General features: G+C 43.5%; 2 protein-coding genes and 1 long non-coding RNA gene across 3 annotated transcripts; all 3 read left to right on the top strand.

Annotated features, from left to right (window-relative positions):
- Positions 1–5,429: 5,429 nt before the first annotated feature.
- Positions 5,430–8,263, top strand: LOC131007613 (uncharacterized). Its single transcript, XR_009096180.1, has 3 exons — positions 5,430–5,649; positions 7,563–7,626; positions 8,130–8,263. It is a non-coding gene; the product is annotated as an uncharacterized LOC131007613 (long non-coding RNA).
- Positions 8,264–8,913: 650 nt separating this feature from the next.
- LOC131008196 (uncharacterized) lies at positions 8,914–9,534 on the top strand. The gene has a single exon (XM_057935087.1). It carries the CDS (start codon positions 8,914–8,916, stop codon positions 9,532–9,534), a length of 621 nt encoding a protein of 206 aa, XP_057791070.1.
- Positions 9,535–9,840: 306 nt separating this feature from the next.
- LOC131008194 (uncharacterized) lies at positions 9,841–13,794 on the top strand. The gene has a single exon (XM_057935086.1). The coding sequence runs from the start codon at positions 9,841–9,843 to the stop codon at positions 13,792–13,794; it is 3,954 nt and encodes a 1,317-aa protein (XP_057791069.1).
- The last annotated feature ends 3,738 nt before the right edge of the window (positions 13,795–17,532 follow it).

Here is a 17,532-nt window from a genome sequence, read left to right as displayed (position 1 = left end):
TCTACTCCCAGTATTGATTTACCCCAATCATATCATATCTCAGTTTTATTCTAGCCTCTGTTCTAATTTTTGATCTTACCTTGATTGTAACTTCTTCATTATCCTTGAAATAGCACTGGCTATTATGGAACCATTCCATTACTTGAGCTCGTCTTGTTCAAGATCAGACATTTTTATTCATCACATCCTATTCCCTACCACATCCGACAAGAGTTAGGATCGTCTAGGTAATTAGGATGGTATAACAAGAAGAGTGTATGGAAGAAACCCGATTTAGGGGAGCAGTCGTAGAATATATTTTATTACGGGACGAGCATGACTGTTTGATTATGGATTTTCTTATATTAGCCAATTATGTCGAAAGCTAATCAATTCGAGGACGAGAAGAAGTGATGCTAAGCCAGAATAGGCAATAGCAGATTCAAGAAGATCGAGATGACAGATTAGAGCAGATAATGTTTTCCACGATAGTAGACTGAGATGACGACTAGTATAGATATAGCATCGTCATAGTATTATAGAATGTTTTATTTTCGTCATTCCCTGCAGTTAGTAAGAGTTCTCGAAAGAGAAAAATTTTCATATATGTTTATATGACGATGACCAGAGAGTCTCTATGCTTGAGTAGAGTTTTGAGCTGATGATTGCGATGATAGACATGAGATATGTCTTTGACGATGAGTTATGAGAATTAGTTCTAAGGTTGATATATGTTCCCTTCAACTTTTGTCGAGAAAGAGAAACAAATTGAAAGAAAGAAATAGAGTTGACGATATGAGATAAGGCAATAAAACCGTAGCTGAATACGAACGTCAGTTTCGCGACTCGGTTCGATATGCCACATATCAAGAAGAGATGAACGAGAAGATATCAGGATTGTTTCGATCAGGTTTGAGACAAGAGGTACGAGACAATTTAACGAGTCAGAGTGCGGTTATGTGTACTGAAGCATTAAATAGAGCGTTTGATATAGAACTGGCAATACAGCCAGGAAACGTGATTTAAGCTTCAGCACCCTGAACGATTTTGAGCACGCAAACGTGCAATCCATCCTTTCCTGGATGCGGGCAAGAAGAAAAGAGAAAATGGGACGACCGAAGTCAAGATCCCAAAAGCCGTGGCAAAGTCAGAATGCGCCACCACAATATCAGAACTGAGACAAACAGCCTTATGGTGGCCCAACTGCCCCAGAAGCAGTAAACCTTCAAAGACCGCGAGGGTTATCGCTTTGTCGAAGAGCAATGATTTACACCTGAGAGAATGCAAGATGAGACAGAATAGCTGTTACACCTGCGGAAGGGTCAGACACTACTCGAACCAGTGTCCGAATCGTCAGCAAAGTGGAAGCGGAGAACGACCGAGTCAGTTTCGGTCGCAATTCAAAGCAATGGAGGGAACTCTATCACTACCTCCACCACAGCGACAACAGCCAGCCTATCGACCACGTCAGTTAGGAAGGCAACTACCAGCCCCACAGGCAAATCAACCGCATCACCAGAGACTGTTTGCGCTTAAGTAGAAAGCACCAGACAAGAATAGAGGAAAATTGTTAGATATAGGCAAGTAGAATGATGTGCCCATAGTATTTTTGTTCGACACTGAACATAGAGCCTGCTCCACAACCTCTAAAGAGTGGCCACACCATAGGCAGAATTACTACGGTTTCATCCGTGTGACCTAACTTAGAATTTAAGTTAGAATCGATTAAGTTCGAGGCTAGAAACTTGAGATTGATGCCTATGTGGCACTTGGATATAATTTTGGAATGGACTGGTTAGAGGAAAACCATGTGAAGATACAATGCAAGGAAAGACGGATATCTTTTCAGCCACCTGGCCAAGAAACTACTTCCTTCATTGGCATTGAGAGAAAATGGAAGAAGACGCCGATCATCTCAGCGCTGCAAGCAAGAAATCTCTTGCGAAGAAAAGATACAACCGCGTATGTTGTATATCTGAACTAGAGAGACGAATCCAAGGCAAATGTTGATGACGCGCCAGTCGTGTGAGATTACAAAGACGTTTTCCCTGAAACTTTACCGGGATTTCCCCAGATCGACAACTCGAGTTTACGATCGATTTAAAGCTCAGCGCCGCATCGACGTTGAAAGCGCCGTATAGAATGACCCCTGCTGAGTTACAAGAGTTAAAGCTGCAACCCCAAGAACTTCTAGATATGAGTTCCTTTCGACCCAGTGTTTTCCCGTGGAGAGCACCAGTTCTTTTTATTAAAAGAAGGATGGAAGCTAGCTTGAGGTTGTGTTTCGATTATCGAAAGTTGAACAAAGTGACGTTAAAGAATAAATATCCGTTACCCCGGATCGATGATCTGTTCGATCAACTACAAGGAGCGAGCACTTTTTTCAAAGTTTGACATGAGAACGGGATACCATCAGCTGAAAATACGATCGGAAGATATTTCCGAAGACGGTATCGCATATGCAATATAGCATTACTATAAACTCAAAGATGTTTGGAAGAAATGCCTTTCAGATTGACGAACGTCCCGACAGTATTCATGGATCACATGAACCGCGTTTTTCGTGAATACCTAGACAAGTTCGTGGTAGTCTTTATAGACCATATCCTGATTTACTCGAAGAATAAACGAGAACACAAAGAGCATTAAGGATCGCATTAGAGAGATTGCGAGCTGAAAAGCTTTATGCGAAGTTAGCAAATGTAAGTTTTGACTTGAAGAAGTCAATTTTCTCAGCCATATTGTTTTGCAAGAGAAATTGAAGTGGACCCAACGAAAGTCCGAGCGATACAGGAGTAGAGATCGCCAACCACACCGCACGAGATTCGCAGTTTTCTGGGATTAGAAGGATACTATCGACGTTTTATTGAGGGCTTTTCGAAAATCGCTAAGCCATTGACGCACCTGCTAAAGAAAGAAGTCAAGTTCGTTTAGAGGGACGAATGCGAGCGAAGTTTTCAAAGCTGAAGAAGAGGCTTACTTTTGCCCCAGCGGATCAAGAGTATGCAGTTTATACTGATGCATCGTAAAATGGTCCAAGATGTGCACTGATGCAAGAGTGAAAAGTATAGCGCATGCTTCGCGACAACAGAGACCACATGAGATGAGTTATCCAACGCATGATCTAGAATTAGCAGCCGTAGTGCATGCTTTGAAGATCTGGAGACACCGTCTCTACGTAGCACGATGTGAGATATACACCGATCATAAAAGTCTCAAATATTTCTTGAGCAAAAAGATCTAAACATGCGACAAAGAAGATGATGAAAGTTAGTGCAGGGTTACGATCGAGGAGCAAATTATCACCCTGGAAAAGCTAACGTTGTAATCGACGCGTTAAGCAGAAAGAATCAGGGAGAGTTAGGATTTATCCTTACACGAGAAGTGAACCTAATCAGGGAATTCGAGAAGATGAATTAGGAGGTAGTAATACCACCACAAACGACAGAAATAATAATTTCTGCACTGAACGTTATACCTGACCTACGATCGAGAATAGTCACAGCATAGAGAGAGGATGAGAAGATGGAAAGGTTGCGAATAAAGATTCGAACCGAGAGAATAGAGAATTATCAAAAAGAGGCAGATAATGCCATTTTGTTTAAGGAAAGAGACTGAGTGTGCCTGATAAGAAAAGCTGAAGAATGAATCATGAGCAAAGCTCATGATACCCCTTTACACCGCACATGCGGAAAGTATAAAAATGTGCCAAGACTGAAACGACGCTTTGATAGGAGAATAAGAAGCGAGAGAGGACATCATTCGTAGAAGAATGTTTAACGTGTTAACACGTGAAGGCGCCATTTTGGCAACCTTATACAATTATACCTATTAGAGACTTTCACAATAGAAGTGGAACCGCATAGCCATGAATTATGGCATCGATTAACAAAATCGAGAGAAGAAAATCAAACAGTTGAGTAATCACTGATAGATTCTTTCGACGTTAGAAATGATGTTTGTGTGAGTTTTTCCCTATCTCGGGGAGCATGTCATTTTCGAGTTAACGAAGAACTCAAACCGAGATATATATATAGGACCTTATGTTATGTATTGCAGTAAATAGGCCATGTAGCCTATAAACTAGCGTTGCCTCTAAGCTTCGTGAACGTCCATGACGTTTTCCATGTTTCTCAATTGAGAAAGTACGTGTTTGATCCAAAACACATCATCCATCGAGAAGAAGTGTCCCTAGAACCAGATTCGAGCTATGAAGAGAAACCTGATGCTATGCTGGACCAGAAGATCCAACAATTGAGGAACAAGACGATTCCTTAGTAAAAATCCAAAGGAGACCTCACGGTCAAGAAGAATCAACATAGGAACTTGAAGAGAAGATGAAAGAGAAGTACCCAGAGCTTTTTCCCGAAGAAAAATAACTCAAATTTCGGGACGAAATTTTTTTTAAGGGGGGTAGGATGTAACACCCCGTACTTTTCCTATGTTGTGAGATAGTGTCTTAACACTAATGAGAGTACTGAGATGTCGAATTACGAGACTACTTTTTTTTTATGAGCAGATAAGACAGATTGTCTTTTAAATAGAGATACGAGTGAATAAACCGATGATGGAATTAGAGTGATGAGATTTGAGAAATGAGTTGAGATAGAGATGCTGATTGAATTGAGCTGAGATTTTATTTTATTTCCAACTACCGGGAATAGAGATTACCGGATACTGAATTATCAGAGACTGACTGTCCTATTAAGAAAATAGGAATAATGAGTTGGAAATAGGGTCGAGGAAGAAAGAGTGAGAAACCTTGATAAATAGAGTCGGTCAGAGAGACGTCTAGCTTATTTGAGTCTGCCGACTATTTTGATGTGATGTTATGTGAGTTTACGTGACTGAGTGATTATGTGATTTTGTGACGTGTGTCAATATGACCATATTATTATGATTTTTATTTGAGACCTTAGCACTTGGAATTTTTATTAAGTTTCCAAAGAAAGTGCGGTTTATTTTTACCGAGAAATCGAATGATGCCGATTTATGGAAATTTTTCCTAGCATAATATTTTTAAATTATTTTCCTACGATGAGGAATATTATAATTGAGTGAGTGCACTAATATTAGTGCTATAATTATTATTTTTGGTCACATGAATAATTATACTATGGTACTTTATTAATGAGTAATATTTCCATAGTCTTTGTGATTATTATTTAATCACCCTTCTCTCTTTATTTTAATTTCTCTACCATATGATTAATTCCCACTTTTTGCCAAGTGTAGAGATTAATTGAGAGAGTAGAGTTTGAGAGTGTATTAATTAAGAGAGTGTAGAGATTAGAGAGAGAAAGATCAATGCATTAATTGCATATATTCCATAAGATTTACAAATCTTTCTTTAAGATCACAAATCTTCCACAAGATCATCCAAATCAATTCATATCTTGTGAAGCAATTCTCTCTCCCTCACTCACAAATTCGACCACCTCTCTCCTCACTCCACCCAATTCGGCACTCTCTCTCTCCCCTTCATCTCTCTACTTTCCACCATTTTCCTCCATTGATGCACCTTCGAAGCTTCACCAAAATATGCCAAACACATAAATCACCAACAAAATCCCACCTTAAACACCTTCCATCTCCTTAGATTCAAGAAGATCCATGGAGATTCAATCTTGAAGATAGTGAGAGAAAATTTGATATTTGGTGTAAACTTGGGTAAGTGATCTCTATATTCATAGATTAGACTTGTATGATGTTATATGTGAGTATATTTGAAGGATTGGAGCAAGAAATCACCCCCTCTCTTATTCTTCAAAATTTTCGAAAAAAAATGGGTGTTCTACCCTTCAAAAAATTTTCTTCTTCTTTCCTTGAATTGGGGTGAGAAAGATGATCTATGTGATGTTCAATGATGATTGATGTGTGTTTTGAAAAGCTATGCTTTGAGATACAAACTTTGATAAAGTTTAGTTTACCCAAAATTGGGAACTTTTGAGTTGATGGTTTAAATGATGATTGATGGAGTAAATTGAGTATATGATGTCAAATGATGATTTTGATATGAGTTAGTTTACTAAAATTAGGGCTATGTGTATCTATGCTCTAATTTGTAAATTGATGGTTTATATGTGAGTTAAATGAGTTAAGATTAATAGATATATGATGAGATTAAAGATACATGTGAGTTCATAAAATGTCAAAGAGTTTAGTTTGGTAAAAATTGGGATTTTCTTGTCTATGTGTTTAATAAATGATTTGGCTTAAGATATGTGTAATTGAGCATGATGTTGGTGTTTTAATATGTTTGATTAAGTCTATTGGAAGCTAAGTAAAATTTTGACTTGAGTTAGTTTATGAGAGTTTTTGAGTTTTCATATTTTGAGAAGTCAATAATTGATAAAATGAGGTCTAGTTTGCTTTATGACCATTTTGTGAAGTTGTCATGTTTTTGTTGAGAGTTTATGTGAATATATGAGTTTTTATTAAAGTTTGGTTGGTATGATTATAGGGGATTTATGTGTATAAAATGAGTTATATGAAGTATGAGGTCATTTTGAATGATTGAGTGTTTTTAAGCATGAAATTGAGAAGAGGATTGACTTGATACGTTTGTAGAAACGTTTTCCTTGAGATTTGAGTTAAGATGTAAAAGAGGAGAGTTAATTTGAGTATGATGAGTATTTTAAATGTTTTGAATGTTTTTGTGTGTTATATGTGTTTAAAATGAACTTTGATTGGTTTTCTTTGAAGGAATGTTGAATTGAGCATTTAAGAGTTTGAGATGAGTTTTTGGTGATTTTTCGTAGGCTACTGACCTACTGTGATCGACGGGTTTTCGATGTCTAATGGCTTTGAAAATTTTACAGCATGTCTCTACATGAGTCTTGAGCATACCGGTAAAATTTCAAGTCATTTGGACTTGATTTACTATTTTTAAAAAATGCAAAACCAAATCTGCACATTTCTACCGGGAATTTCAGAGAACAGGGGACAAAGTCATTCATTCCAGTAGCTTCCTGTGTGATCTAGCTTTTCACATTTTTATGGTATCAACCTTACTGTATGGGCTAGATATCCACCAAATATGAGCTCAGTTTGACAACGTTTACTATTTTTCAAAAATTAATGTTTCCGATTGCTCAAAACTGCCGAATATGGTAGACCGTGGTAAAAACGCCATATCTCCCAAACCAATTGGAGTTTCTGACTCTACTTTTTTTACATGAAACTAGAGTCAAATACCTTTCTTTTGGTATGAGTCTGGAGTCCAGGAGATGTCGGAGTCAGAACGTGTTAAATTTTGAAGTTGAGTCAGTGGGAAAACAGAACATGATTTGTTGATGTTTGATTGTATTTTCTTATGTGCCTTATGAGTTTATGTTGCCTAAGTGTTTTAATGAGATTAGACGAGTCTTATATGAGAGATAAATCGAGACTTAGAACCATGATTTTCTTGAAACCTATCCTTGGACTTAAGGATTTGAAATGAGTGAAGAAGTTTATGTAGAGTCGATTAAGAGATAGAATATAAGATAGAGCATGAGTTAAGGCATGAGTTTTTGTCGTTGAGTTCTAATCGAGATTCATTTTATGACATGAACCTTCGATGATGACGATGATCCCTGAAGACACGAGCAGAGCAGGGAAGTAAGTAACTCCGCTTTGACGGGAGTTTTTGAGTAAGGTCTTCAGGTGGGCAATATTTTGAGTATACGTATATCGTATGAGATTTCTAAGATGATTAATAACGATATTTATGAGCTTATCAAATTATTTGAGATAAGTGATGTTGAGCTTGTATGTTACCCTCTACTGATGAGATGAGACGAATTCGGGTCCTGGGCAGTTGATAGCTATCCTGCCAGGGCTAGTGTACACTGAGGTGACTGTGAGCCGTTGAGCGAATCGGCCGGTCACGGTACTTGAGAGGGAGGCCTACTTCTCAGTACCTTTGATGATGATGAGTTGTAGATGTGGTACATGCATGATGAGTACTTTGATAGCGCTATCGTTTATTTATGATGATGATTATTAAAACTGCATGCACAGATTCATTTAATACTAACTTATTTCTGTGTATTGCTGAGATGTGGCAAGCTTCAAACTTATAGCTCTAAGAGCGCCTTTCTTGTTTTTCGGCTTTTGCCCACTGAGTATTATGTACTCACGCCCTGCATGTATTTCTAAATGTGCAGGCTAAGCGAGGAGTGAGATTGGTCTGGTGCTGGTGGGGGATCGTTAGATGACGTATTTACTTTATCGTATTTCCTTTTTATCGATAAAGTCTTGATGTGAAGTTACTTTGAATATGAATCAAGTAATATACTCACGGTTATGTGTCTCCATACATGTAACCGGTTCGCCTTTTGCTGTGATACTCTGCATATTATGTTTCCTTATGAAAAATAAGCTATACCTGTTTTGTTTTTTATCATGAAATTCCTGTTAATTAAAAAGTTATAACGACGTTGACGATTTTACCCTTGGGATCATTTATGATGATTTTCCCTTAAGCATTCTTTGATGTAAGCTTCCGCTTGATGTTCGACCTATTCTTCTTATCTTTTATTCTTTAAAAATAGTCGTATCGATACTCGTACCCCACTATCACTAGTGTCGGGAATCGGGCTGCGACACCAAGAGACCGTAAGGAACGAAGTCTCTGACGAGGAAGCATATTCGTCAGAGGAACATGAGGAAGAACCTCGAAGGGAAATTCCACACAAACGCAGGGCCATGGGCACATCTGGGGGAAGAAAGAGGAACACACCTCGTCGACAGGTGCCGCGATTAAGCAATAGCCCATTCTTAGATGAGATCCTATTGGAACCCTTACCCGTGAACTACCGACCAATCTCTCTCGACTATGATGGGACGACCGACCCAGAGGCACATATGGCACGGTTCGAAGGCCTGGCATCATTACACCAATATGGAGAAGGCATTAAATGCTGAATTTTTGCCACCACCTTATCAGGAATGGCCCAAAGATGGTTCCACAACTTGAAAAGCAGCTCCCTTTACTCTTACGGGGACTTATACCTCATGTTTATGCGACAGTTTGCTAGTTCCAAGAGAATGGGAAAGACTGCTATATCTCTGATGGATGTCAAACAGGAACCGCAAGAATCATTAAGGGAGTATGTGGCCAGGTTCAACATGGCCGTGCTAGTTACACCAGAGGCAGAATCACAAATCAAGTGTTACGCGTTCGTCCGAGGATTAAAACAAGGCCCCCTTTTCGACGCATTACAAATTACACCGCCTAAGGAATTTGACAACATCATGGCCATACTACCAGGATACCTACAATTGGAGGACGCTAAGGCCGCACGAAGGGCCGAAGCTGATAAACTCCGCGTGAAGAAAGGCGACAACGGGACGCATCCCAGCGATAAACACTCTCAGAGAACACCATACAAGGGCCTACCGCCAAGAATACCAGCCATGGCAGTCAAGACCAGGTCTCCTTCCCCAGGACCTGCGCAGACTGATCGGCGCAACAAAGGCGGTGATACACAGGAACGCCACCCGTTGAACAGGCCTGCTGACGAAATCTTCCATCTTGTCAAAGATGAAACTTGGTTCCGAGCCCCGTGAAACTACACCCGTGGTAATCCCAAACCAGGGAAGAATGACTTGTTGTGCGAATACCATAACGCCTATGGACACACAACCGCGGACTGCGGACACTTGATGAACCAGTTGGAGATATTAGTAAGACAAGGTCGGCTGGACAGATTTATTGCTGGACCTCCAAAGAAGATGAACAGAGAACGACACAACCGTAATCATGATAATCACAGACGCGACGAGAGGGAGATGAGAAATGGCGCGGATGACAGACGCGAAGGAGAACTAAGGAATGAAATACCAGAGTGACCACCTTTCCAAAGGGAAATTCATATGATCGTCGGAGAAAATGGTACACCCACATCAAACAGAGCGAAGAAACAACTTGTTAGGGCTGTGAGAACAGGACACTTTAGCTCAAAGGTCATGGCTATCACCAGCGCAGCCAGTGAGCCCACCATATCCTTTGGCCCGGAGGATGCCAGATCGCTAATGTACCCCCATGATGACTCCTTAGTCTTCTCAACAGACGTGGCCGGATGCCTGGTCCACCGAGTTTTTGTAGACTCGGGCAGTGCAGTGAATATTGTGTACTGGGACTGCTGGAAGGCCCTTGGCTCGGATGTCAGTATTGAACCAACGAATGCACCACTATACGGATTCTCAGGAGAATCAGTTGTACCGATCGGGATGGTAGAATTACCGGTCACTTTGGGACGATCACAGGGTTATAAAACCAGAACAATCAGATTCTTGATCATAGATGCTCTAAAGCCTACGTACAACATCATTTCGGGGCGGCCTGCTCTAAACACCTTCAAGGCAGTGGTTTCCACATTCTACCTCAAAATGAAGTTTCCGATAGATGGGGGAAGGATTGGGGAAGTGTGGGGGGATCAAGCCACATCGAAGCAATGTCATGTACAAACTTTAACCCAGCGTACTGGAGACGACCCCAACACGCGAAAGCAGAAACGAAAGCAAGCAAAAACCCCGGGGGAACCCAATGATCAAAGAAAGGAGAAGATGGGGATAATCACCGCGTCAAACCCTGAATGCAGAGAAATCATGGAACTCAGAGACGGAGCTGATAAACAACCCCTTGTCTCCACAAGTGACGCGTGCTTGTCCATCGAACTTTTTCCTGACAAGGAGGGACACACTACCAAGATCGGAGCAGGAATGACACCCGTCCTCCAAAGGGAAGTTACCGCATGCCTGCGCAGGAATGCAGACGTATTTGCATTCAATACTTCCGACCTAAAAGGGATAGACAGAGAGCTAGCTGAACATCGTCTTAATGTGGATCCGATGGTTAAACCCGTCAAACAGAAAACAAGACACTTCGGTGCGGAGAAGGACCCAGCAATTCGGGAACAAGTCCAAGCCCTCCTAGAAGCAGGACATATTGTAGAAATCCAGTATCCTGAATGGATATCTAATGCAGTACTCATGGTAGAGAAGAAAGCCAAGGTGTGGAGAATGTGCGTGGACTATAGAGATCTCAACGCAGCTTGTCCTAAGGACTGTTACCCACTCCCTCGGATAGACCAGCTGGTGGACGCTACTTCGGGATGTGAGCTCCTGTCCATGATGGACGCTTACCAAGGATATCATCAAGTGAAGATGCACCCGGGGGATGTAGCCAAAACTGCCTTCGCAGTGTGCACTGGAGTCTTCGGATGGGAAAGCATGCCCTTCGGCCTCAAGAATGCAGGCGCCACATACCAGCGTATGATGGACAAAATTTTCAGGACGCAGCTAAGGAGAAACATATCGGTGTATGTTGACGATATGCTAGTGCGCAGCATCAAAGCCAGTTCCCACGTGGCTGATTTGGAGGAAACCTTCTCAGTAGTTCGCAAGAATAGACTAATGCTCAACCCCACCAAATGCACCTTTGGAGTGCAATCAGGAAAGTTCTTGGGTTACAGGGTAACACTGGAGGGAATTGAAGTCAATGCTGACAAAGTTAAAGCCATCCTGAACATGACCCCACCCAGGAATGTCAAAGAGATTCAAACACTCAACGGTCGGATTACTGCACTGAGTCGGTTCATCTCACGCTCAGCTGAGCGAAGTCTACCATTTTTCAAAGTTCTAAGGAAAGGAAGTCGATTCGAATGGAGTAGCGAGTGCCAGAGAGCTTTCGAAGACCTAAAGGCCTACCTAACCAAACTACCAGTGCTAACAAAGCCTTCTTCGGGAGAACCGCTGTACCTATATATCTCTGTGGGAATTGAATCTCCGAGCTCAGTGCTGGTCCGAAAGGAGAACCGGCAACAAAAACCCGTATACTTTGTAAGCAAGGTCATCCAGTGTGCAGAGCTACGCTATACTGAGGTTGAAAAGACCGCATACACAATCATGATCACAGCCAGAAAGTTAAGGCCAGACTTCTTATCACACAAGGTCATTGTGAGAACAATAATACCATTCAGACAAATCCTAGGGCGACCAGATCTAGCAGGGAAAATGGTGAAATGGGCCATTGAGCTTGGAGAATATGAGGTCAAGTTTGAGCCACGCACTACCATTAGAGCGCAAGCACTAGCGGATTTTATTCAAGAAACAACGAGGTGGCCTATGAGGGGGCCGTGGGCAGCGCAAGTTGACGGGTCGGTCACTAAAGAAGGGTGTGGGGTGGGAATCTACATTACCTCACCTGAAGGGGAGGTCTATCAATTCGCTATCAAGTTTGAAGATAAGTTATCCAACAATGAAGCCGAATATGAAGCAGTGCTAAGGGCAGCCCACATACTCAGAGAACTCAGAGCCGACAACGCAGTGATTAAGACCGATTCTCAACTGGTGGCACAACAATTAACAGGAGGTTGTGGGATAAAGGAAGAAAGAATGAAACACTACTTTGACAAGGTCCAGGAGATTGGGAAGAAGTTTGAGAAATTTGAAATACAACAAGTGCCGAGGGAAGAAAACCAACGAGCAGACCTCCTGGCTAGAGTAGCCAGCGCAGTTGAACAAACTTGGAGCGAGGAAATCACCTTGGTATTCGAACCTAAAAGGGAAGTGGTGGCGCAGGTATATAATATTGAAACCAAGGATGACTGGAGAACGCCCATCATATACTATCTGAAAAATGGTAAACGAATGAAGGAGGACACCTCACGGTATGCCAAATACGAGGATTACTGCCTCATCGACAATCATCTCTATAAGAGGTCCTTCACACACCCATTCTTGAAATGCCTGGCCCCTGAAGAAGCACAGTTTGCCTTAAAAGAGGTCCATCAAGGGTGCTGTGGTAATCACAGTGGACACAGGGATTTGACAAGGAAAATAATCAGAGCAGGATTTTACTGGCCCGGAATCAGCAAAGAATCGAAGGCCTTTGTGCAAAAATGCGAGGCTTGTCAGAAACACGCTCCCAAAATCAATATACCTGGGGAAGAAATGGGGATCATGTATGCTGCGCATCCTTTCGACAATTGGGGAATCGACATTGTGGGTAAATTACCAACTGCTCTGGGAGGCAAGTGTTTTCTTATAGTCGCCGTAGATTACTTCTCTAAATGGATAGAAGCAGAGGCTGTCACCAAAATTGACGATAACACAGTGGAAAAGTTCATATGGAAAAACATCTGTTGTCGATACGGGGTGCCAAGGATTTCGGTTTCGGACAACGGAACCCAGTTCACGAGCAAGAGGATTGAGGATTTTTGTTCTCGGATGGATAGCACACAGAAATTTGTGTCAGTGGCCCACCCTCAGGCCAACGGACAGGTAGAGCTGGCAAACCGCACTATATGTGAGGGGATCAAGAAGAGACTTGAACGAAGCAGGGGACGATGGGTTGAGGAGTTAGACACAGTGTTATGGGCATTGAGAACCAGCCCGAAGACCGCAACCGGAGAAGCTCCTTTTACTTTGGTATATGGGTCGAACGCTGTGGTACCTGCCGAAGTAAGGCTGGAATCTCATCGGATCACAACCTATGACACTGCACAGAATGAGGAATTGCGTCGACTTGACTTGGACTTGATTGAGTTACAGAGAGAGGAAGCACAAGTGAGGGCGGCAAAGTACAAAAGCATTATCAAGGCTGGTAACGACAAGAAAGTAAAGCTGCGCAGACTTGGGAAGGGAGACTTGGTACTCAAACGGACAGACGCCTTGAAGCCCGTAGGGAAATTTGAAGCTAACTGGGAAGGACCTTTTGTCATCACGGAAGTCTTGGGAGGAGGAGCTTATCACCTAGCAGACCAGGAAGGGCGGCCTCTCACCAGGCCATGGAACATAAGTAACCTCAAGAAATTTTACGTGTAAGTGCTATATTCAGTTACCATCATGTAGACAAAACACTCTTTTTCCCACTGGGTTTTAATGAGGTTTGGGCCATGGATATCTTAATAAAATGGATTTCATGGTTTAGGGAAACATACTCTTACTTGCGTAACACCTAGACACACACTCACACTGCATCTTTGTTCCACTAAGGGCCGCTCTGCGGGGGTGTACCATCGTTGTTCCACTAAGGGCCGCTCTGCGGGGGTGTACCATCTTAAGGGCCGCTCTGCGGGGGTGTACCATCTTAAGGGCCGCTCTGCGGGGTGTACCATCGTTGTTCCACTAAGGGCCGCTCTGCGGGGGTGTACCATCGTTGTTCCACTAAGGGCCGCTCTGCGGGGGTGTACCATCTTAAGGGCCGCTATGCGGGGGTGTACCATCTTTGTTCCACTAAGGGCCGCTCTGCGGGGGTGTACCATCCTAAGGGCCGCTCTGCGGGGGTGTACCATCTTTGTTCCACTAAGGGCCGCTCTGCGGGGGTATACCATCTTAAGGGCCTGCTCTGCGGGGATATACCACCTTTGTATAGAAATTTTATTAAAGAAAAAATAAAACCCTTGACAGCACAAGTGTTGACAAGGCAAAAAATCAGAAAAACCCCGAAGCAAGGAAAAAACAACAACCCAAGCGAAAAACAAGACAAGACAGTAAAACGAAATCACAAGTCATAGTAGCAAAGCCATCAAATAGCCAAAGGAATCAATGCCCAGAGCAGAGAAATCGAGAAGCCGGAGGAACCGAATGCCAGTGCAATAAAGTCAATCTCCAGAGCAGCGCAGCAGGACTGCGCAGCTAGAGGAGAACAACGCAGACCACAACAGCGCAAAGTTGTGCAGTACAAAAGCGTAGAGCAGCGCGGATCAAAGCAGCGCAACTAAAATGCCTTTCCAATCAACCACGTATGATGTTTCAGCTCGGGAACTAAGATCGTTGTACTAAGCGTGACAAACATAAAAATTGGGAATAACAGACGATAACAATAAAACATGAAACAACATCATCTAGAGCATCCAAGAAGATCAAATCACATATTATATTAAGTAAGTCTGAGAGAAATTATACAACGAAGATAACTTCCACAAAAATAACAAGTCTTTACAATGAGGACAACAAAAGCTAGAGAAGGAAGGATCCATTCAATCAAGGTGTTGGGGAGAAGAAGGATCCACGATGAACTCTTCGACAATGGGCTCCTCAACATGAACAGGCTGCACGACCTCCTGGATCACCGGATTCGACACCACTGGCAGCTGGAATACGACCGAAGTTGCCTCTAGCACAGCTCCAGACTGCGCAGCCTCCTTCTTGCCTTGGGAAGGAGGCACGGCCTTGGAGGAAGTCGAAGGAGGGTAGACCAGGGTCCCCCCGGGATAATTGCCTCGAGGGGAGCGCATATGGCTGCGCAGCTCATCGAGGTAGGGTGAGCGGATCACCGGCTCCGTAGGTAAGGTTCCCCCCGCTTCATCCTTAGCAAAGAGTCGGAGGGCTTTATCCAAAACTGGAAGCCACCAACCAGGAGTCGAAGGAGCAGAAGGGTCAATTCCTAGCAGCTCGTTTAGACCGGTGTCATCCACCTGATCCAATACAGCATCAAAGTCAAACCGGCTGCGTTGTTCAGGCGTTGCTCCCACTTGGTCAAGGGCAAGCCGACTGCCTTCCTTCACCAAGAATTGCATAGCCGGACCATTAAGAGGAGCATGTCAGGAGAACGACGGAAGGCTTGAAGGGAATCCTCCAACATGTAGCGCATGAATAATTGACCCGGCGCAGATAAGAAGTATTGTCGACGGAACTCTTTTATCCCTCGCATGAACGCTTGGTTCTCCTGGTCAGCAACCTTCGCCTTCACTTGATTCAATTTCGCCCGGCAATCCTCCGACATCTCGTGCTTGACAGCCTCCAGTTCTTTCGCCTTGTCCCTGGACATACGAGCAAACTCAGTCTCGATGGACTCCTTTTCCACTGTCATCTTTGATAGATCAGCCCAAGCTTGGCGCAGCTGCTCCCGTAGTTCAGTATTATCGGCTAGAGAGGCCATGAGTTCCTCTTCCTTGTCACGGAGACTAGAGGCCGCCCGGGTCATATGGCGGGAAGCTGACAAACACTTTACCCGCAACTGCACAGACACAATCATGGTTCATGGCATAAGCTGAAAATCCACCAAAAAAAAAATTATTAATTATAAAAGCGAAAACACAGATAACTTACTTGTTCCACGCCCAAGCACATGTCGAAAGCCAAGTCCCCCATGTCCATGACATCGTACCTGCGCAGGTCGACATAGGCGATCTGCGATTCCATTTGGGATCGACACTCTTGACCGGTCAAATCTTTCAAAGCACGAGGGCCTGGAATCTCTACAACGGAGTCGGACCCTCCCCCTGCCTGCGCAGCTTGACGAGGCGCATCATCGAGCAGAGCTTCGAAGGAATCTTTATCCCCGGCACCAGGAGCAAGGACTTTCTTTTTCTTAGATGGCAGGGAAGAATCCACTTGACGAGCCTTACGACGTTTACGGGCAGCAAGGGTTCCACCCTCAGCGGAGCTTGCTTCACTCTCGTCGCGGAGTTGAAGAGGCTGAGCGCCAGCAGCAGACAAAACCGTACGGGGTTGTCCGGGATTGAAGGATTCAGGGGTCACACGTTGCGCCGACCCAGTCTGCGGAGTAGCATCTCCTTCTACAGCAGGATCGGGGAGGAAACGGAAGGAATCAAGGGCACCATGCTCCTTAGACCTCCACATCCCTGCGCAGGAAGAGAAATGATTAAGAAATGCAAAGTACTAACACGCTAAGCAATACAAACACTTGGAATATACCGATGGAGGTTTGGGGATAACGAGAGAAGAGGCCAGCGCCGGCCAGAACAGAGGGAGAAGCGACCAGTTGTAAGACATCAAAATCCTTGTCAACAAAAGCTTGATTTAGGAGATTGATGAGGGTAGTTTCTAGGGCATCTAGAGGTTCCCTATTTGGGGGAGAGGAGTGCTTTGTCCGATGCCATTCTACCTCATTAGTACCGGCATAGTCCTCCCAAGTCCCATTCCGCACTTGTACAAAAAAATACTTGTCGCGAAATTTTTTATCCATAGAGTGAAGGTCACTCAAGAATTTCAAATTCATTTTGGGCTTAGCGGTGAAGTTGTAATGGCAATCGGTCCGCTTGAGAATGTGTGTCTTATGAAACAACTTCACACTGCGGGGATAATTATTAGCAGTGCAGAGAATATGAAGAATGTGGGCCCTACGGAGAGAAGAAGGGGAAAGTTGAAAGAAGGGATCCCGAACCGCTCGCATAGTTCCACAAGAAAGCCTGAAGGGGGTAAACGCAGACCCGCCTTTAACTGAGTGTGCCAGATAGGAATGGTGTCCATACGCCATTTTCCGTCCGCATCAGGCATATCGCCTGGACTCTCGCTGCATCCGGAGTTTCAATTCTGGATCGTTCGGCTGAATACGTAACGACACCCGTAATGCCGATATTTGGGCAGCGGTGAGGGTAGAACGAGGAAAATGACAGCCCTGGCACGTCATATCTTCCGCTGCGTTTATTTGTTGTTGTCGAGCACCCACAGTGGCCATGACTTACAAACGAGGAATTCGCAGAAAAAAAAAAAAAAATAGAGAGAACGCAACAACACAACCGAAAGAAGCGAACAAGTCGGCGGGGATAATGGAGGAAGGGAGGACCTAACCTGGTAAGAGGAGTGATGGTCGGA

This window comes from Salvia miltiorrhiza, chromosome 2 (genome assembly GCF_028751815.1).
Source record: "Salvia miltiorrhiza cultivar Shanhuang (shh) chromosome 2, IMPLAD_Smil_shh, whole genome shotgun sequence".
In the NCBI taxonomy this organism is placed as follows: Eukaryota; Viridiplantae; Streptophyta; class Magnoliopsida; order Lamiales; family Lamiaceae; genus Salvia; species Salvia miltiorrhiza.
The sequence above is the reverse complement of the archived record's forward strand: the minus strand, read 5'-3'. Positions and strand labels throughout refer to the sequence as shown.

Excerpts from the sequence above, each read along its gene's own strand:
- LOC131008196 (XM_057935087.1), top strand. The coding sequence starts at position 8,914 with ATGGCCCAAAGATGGTTCCACAACTTGAAAAGCAGCTCCCTTTACTCT.
- LOC131008194 (XM_057935086.1), top strand. The coding sequence starts at position 9,841 with ATGATCGTCGGAGAAAATGGTACACCCACATCAAACAGAGCGAAGAAA.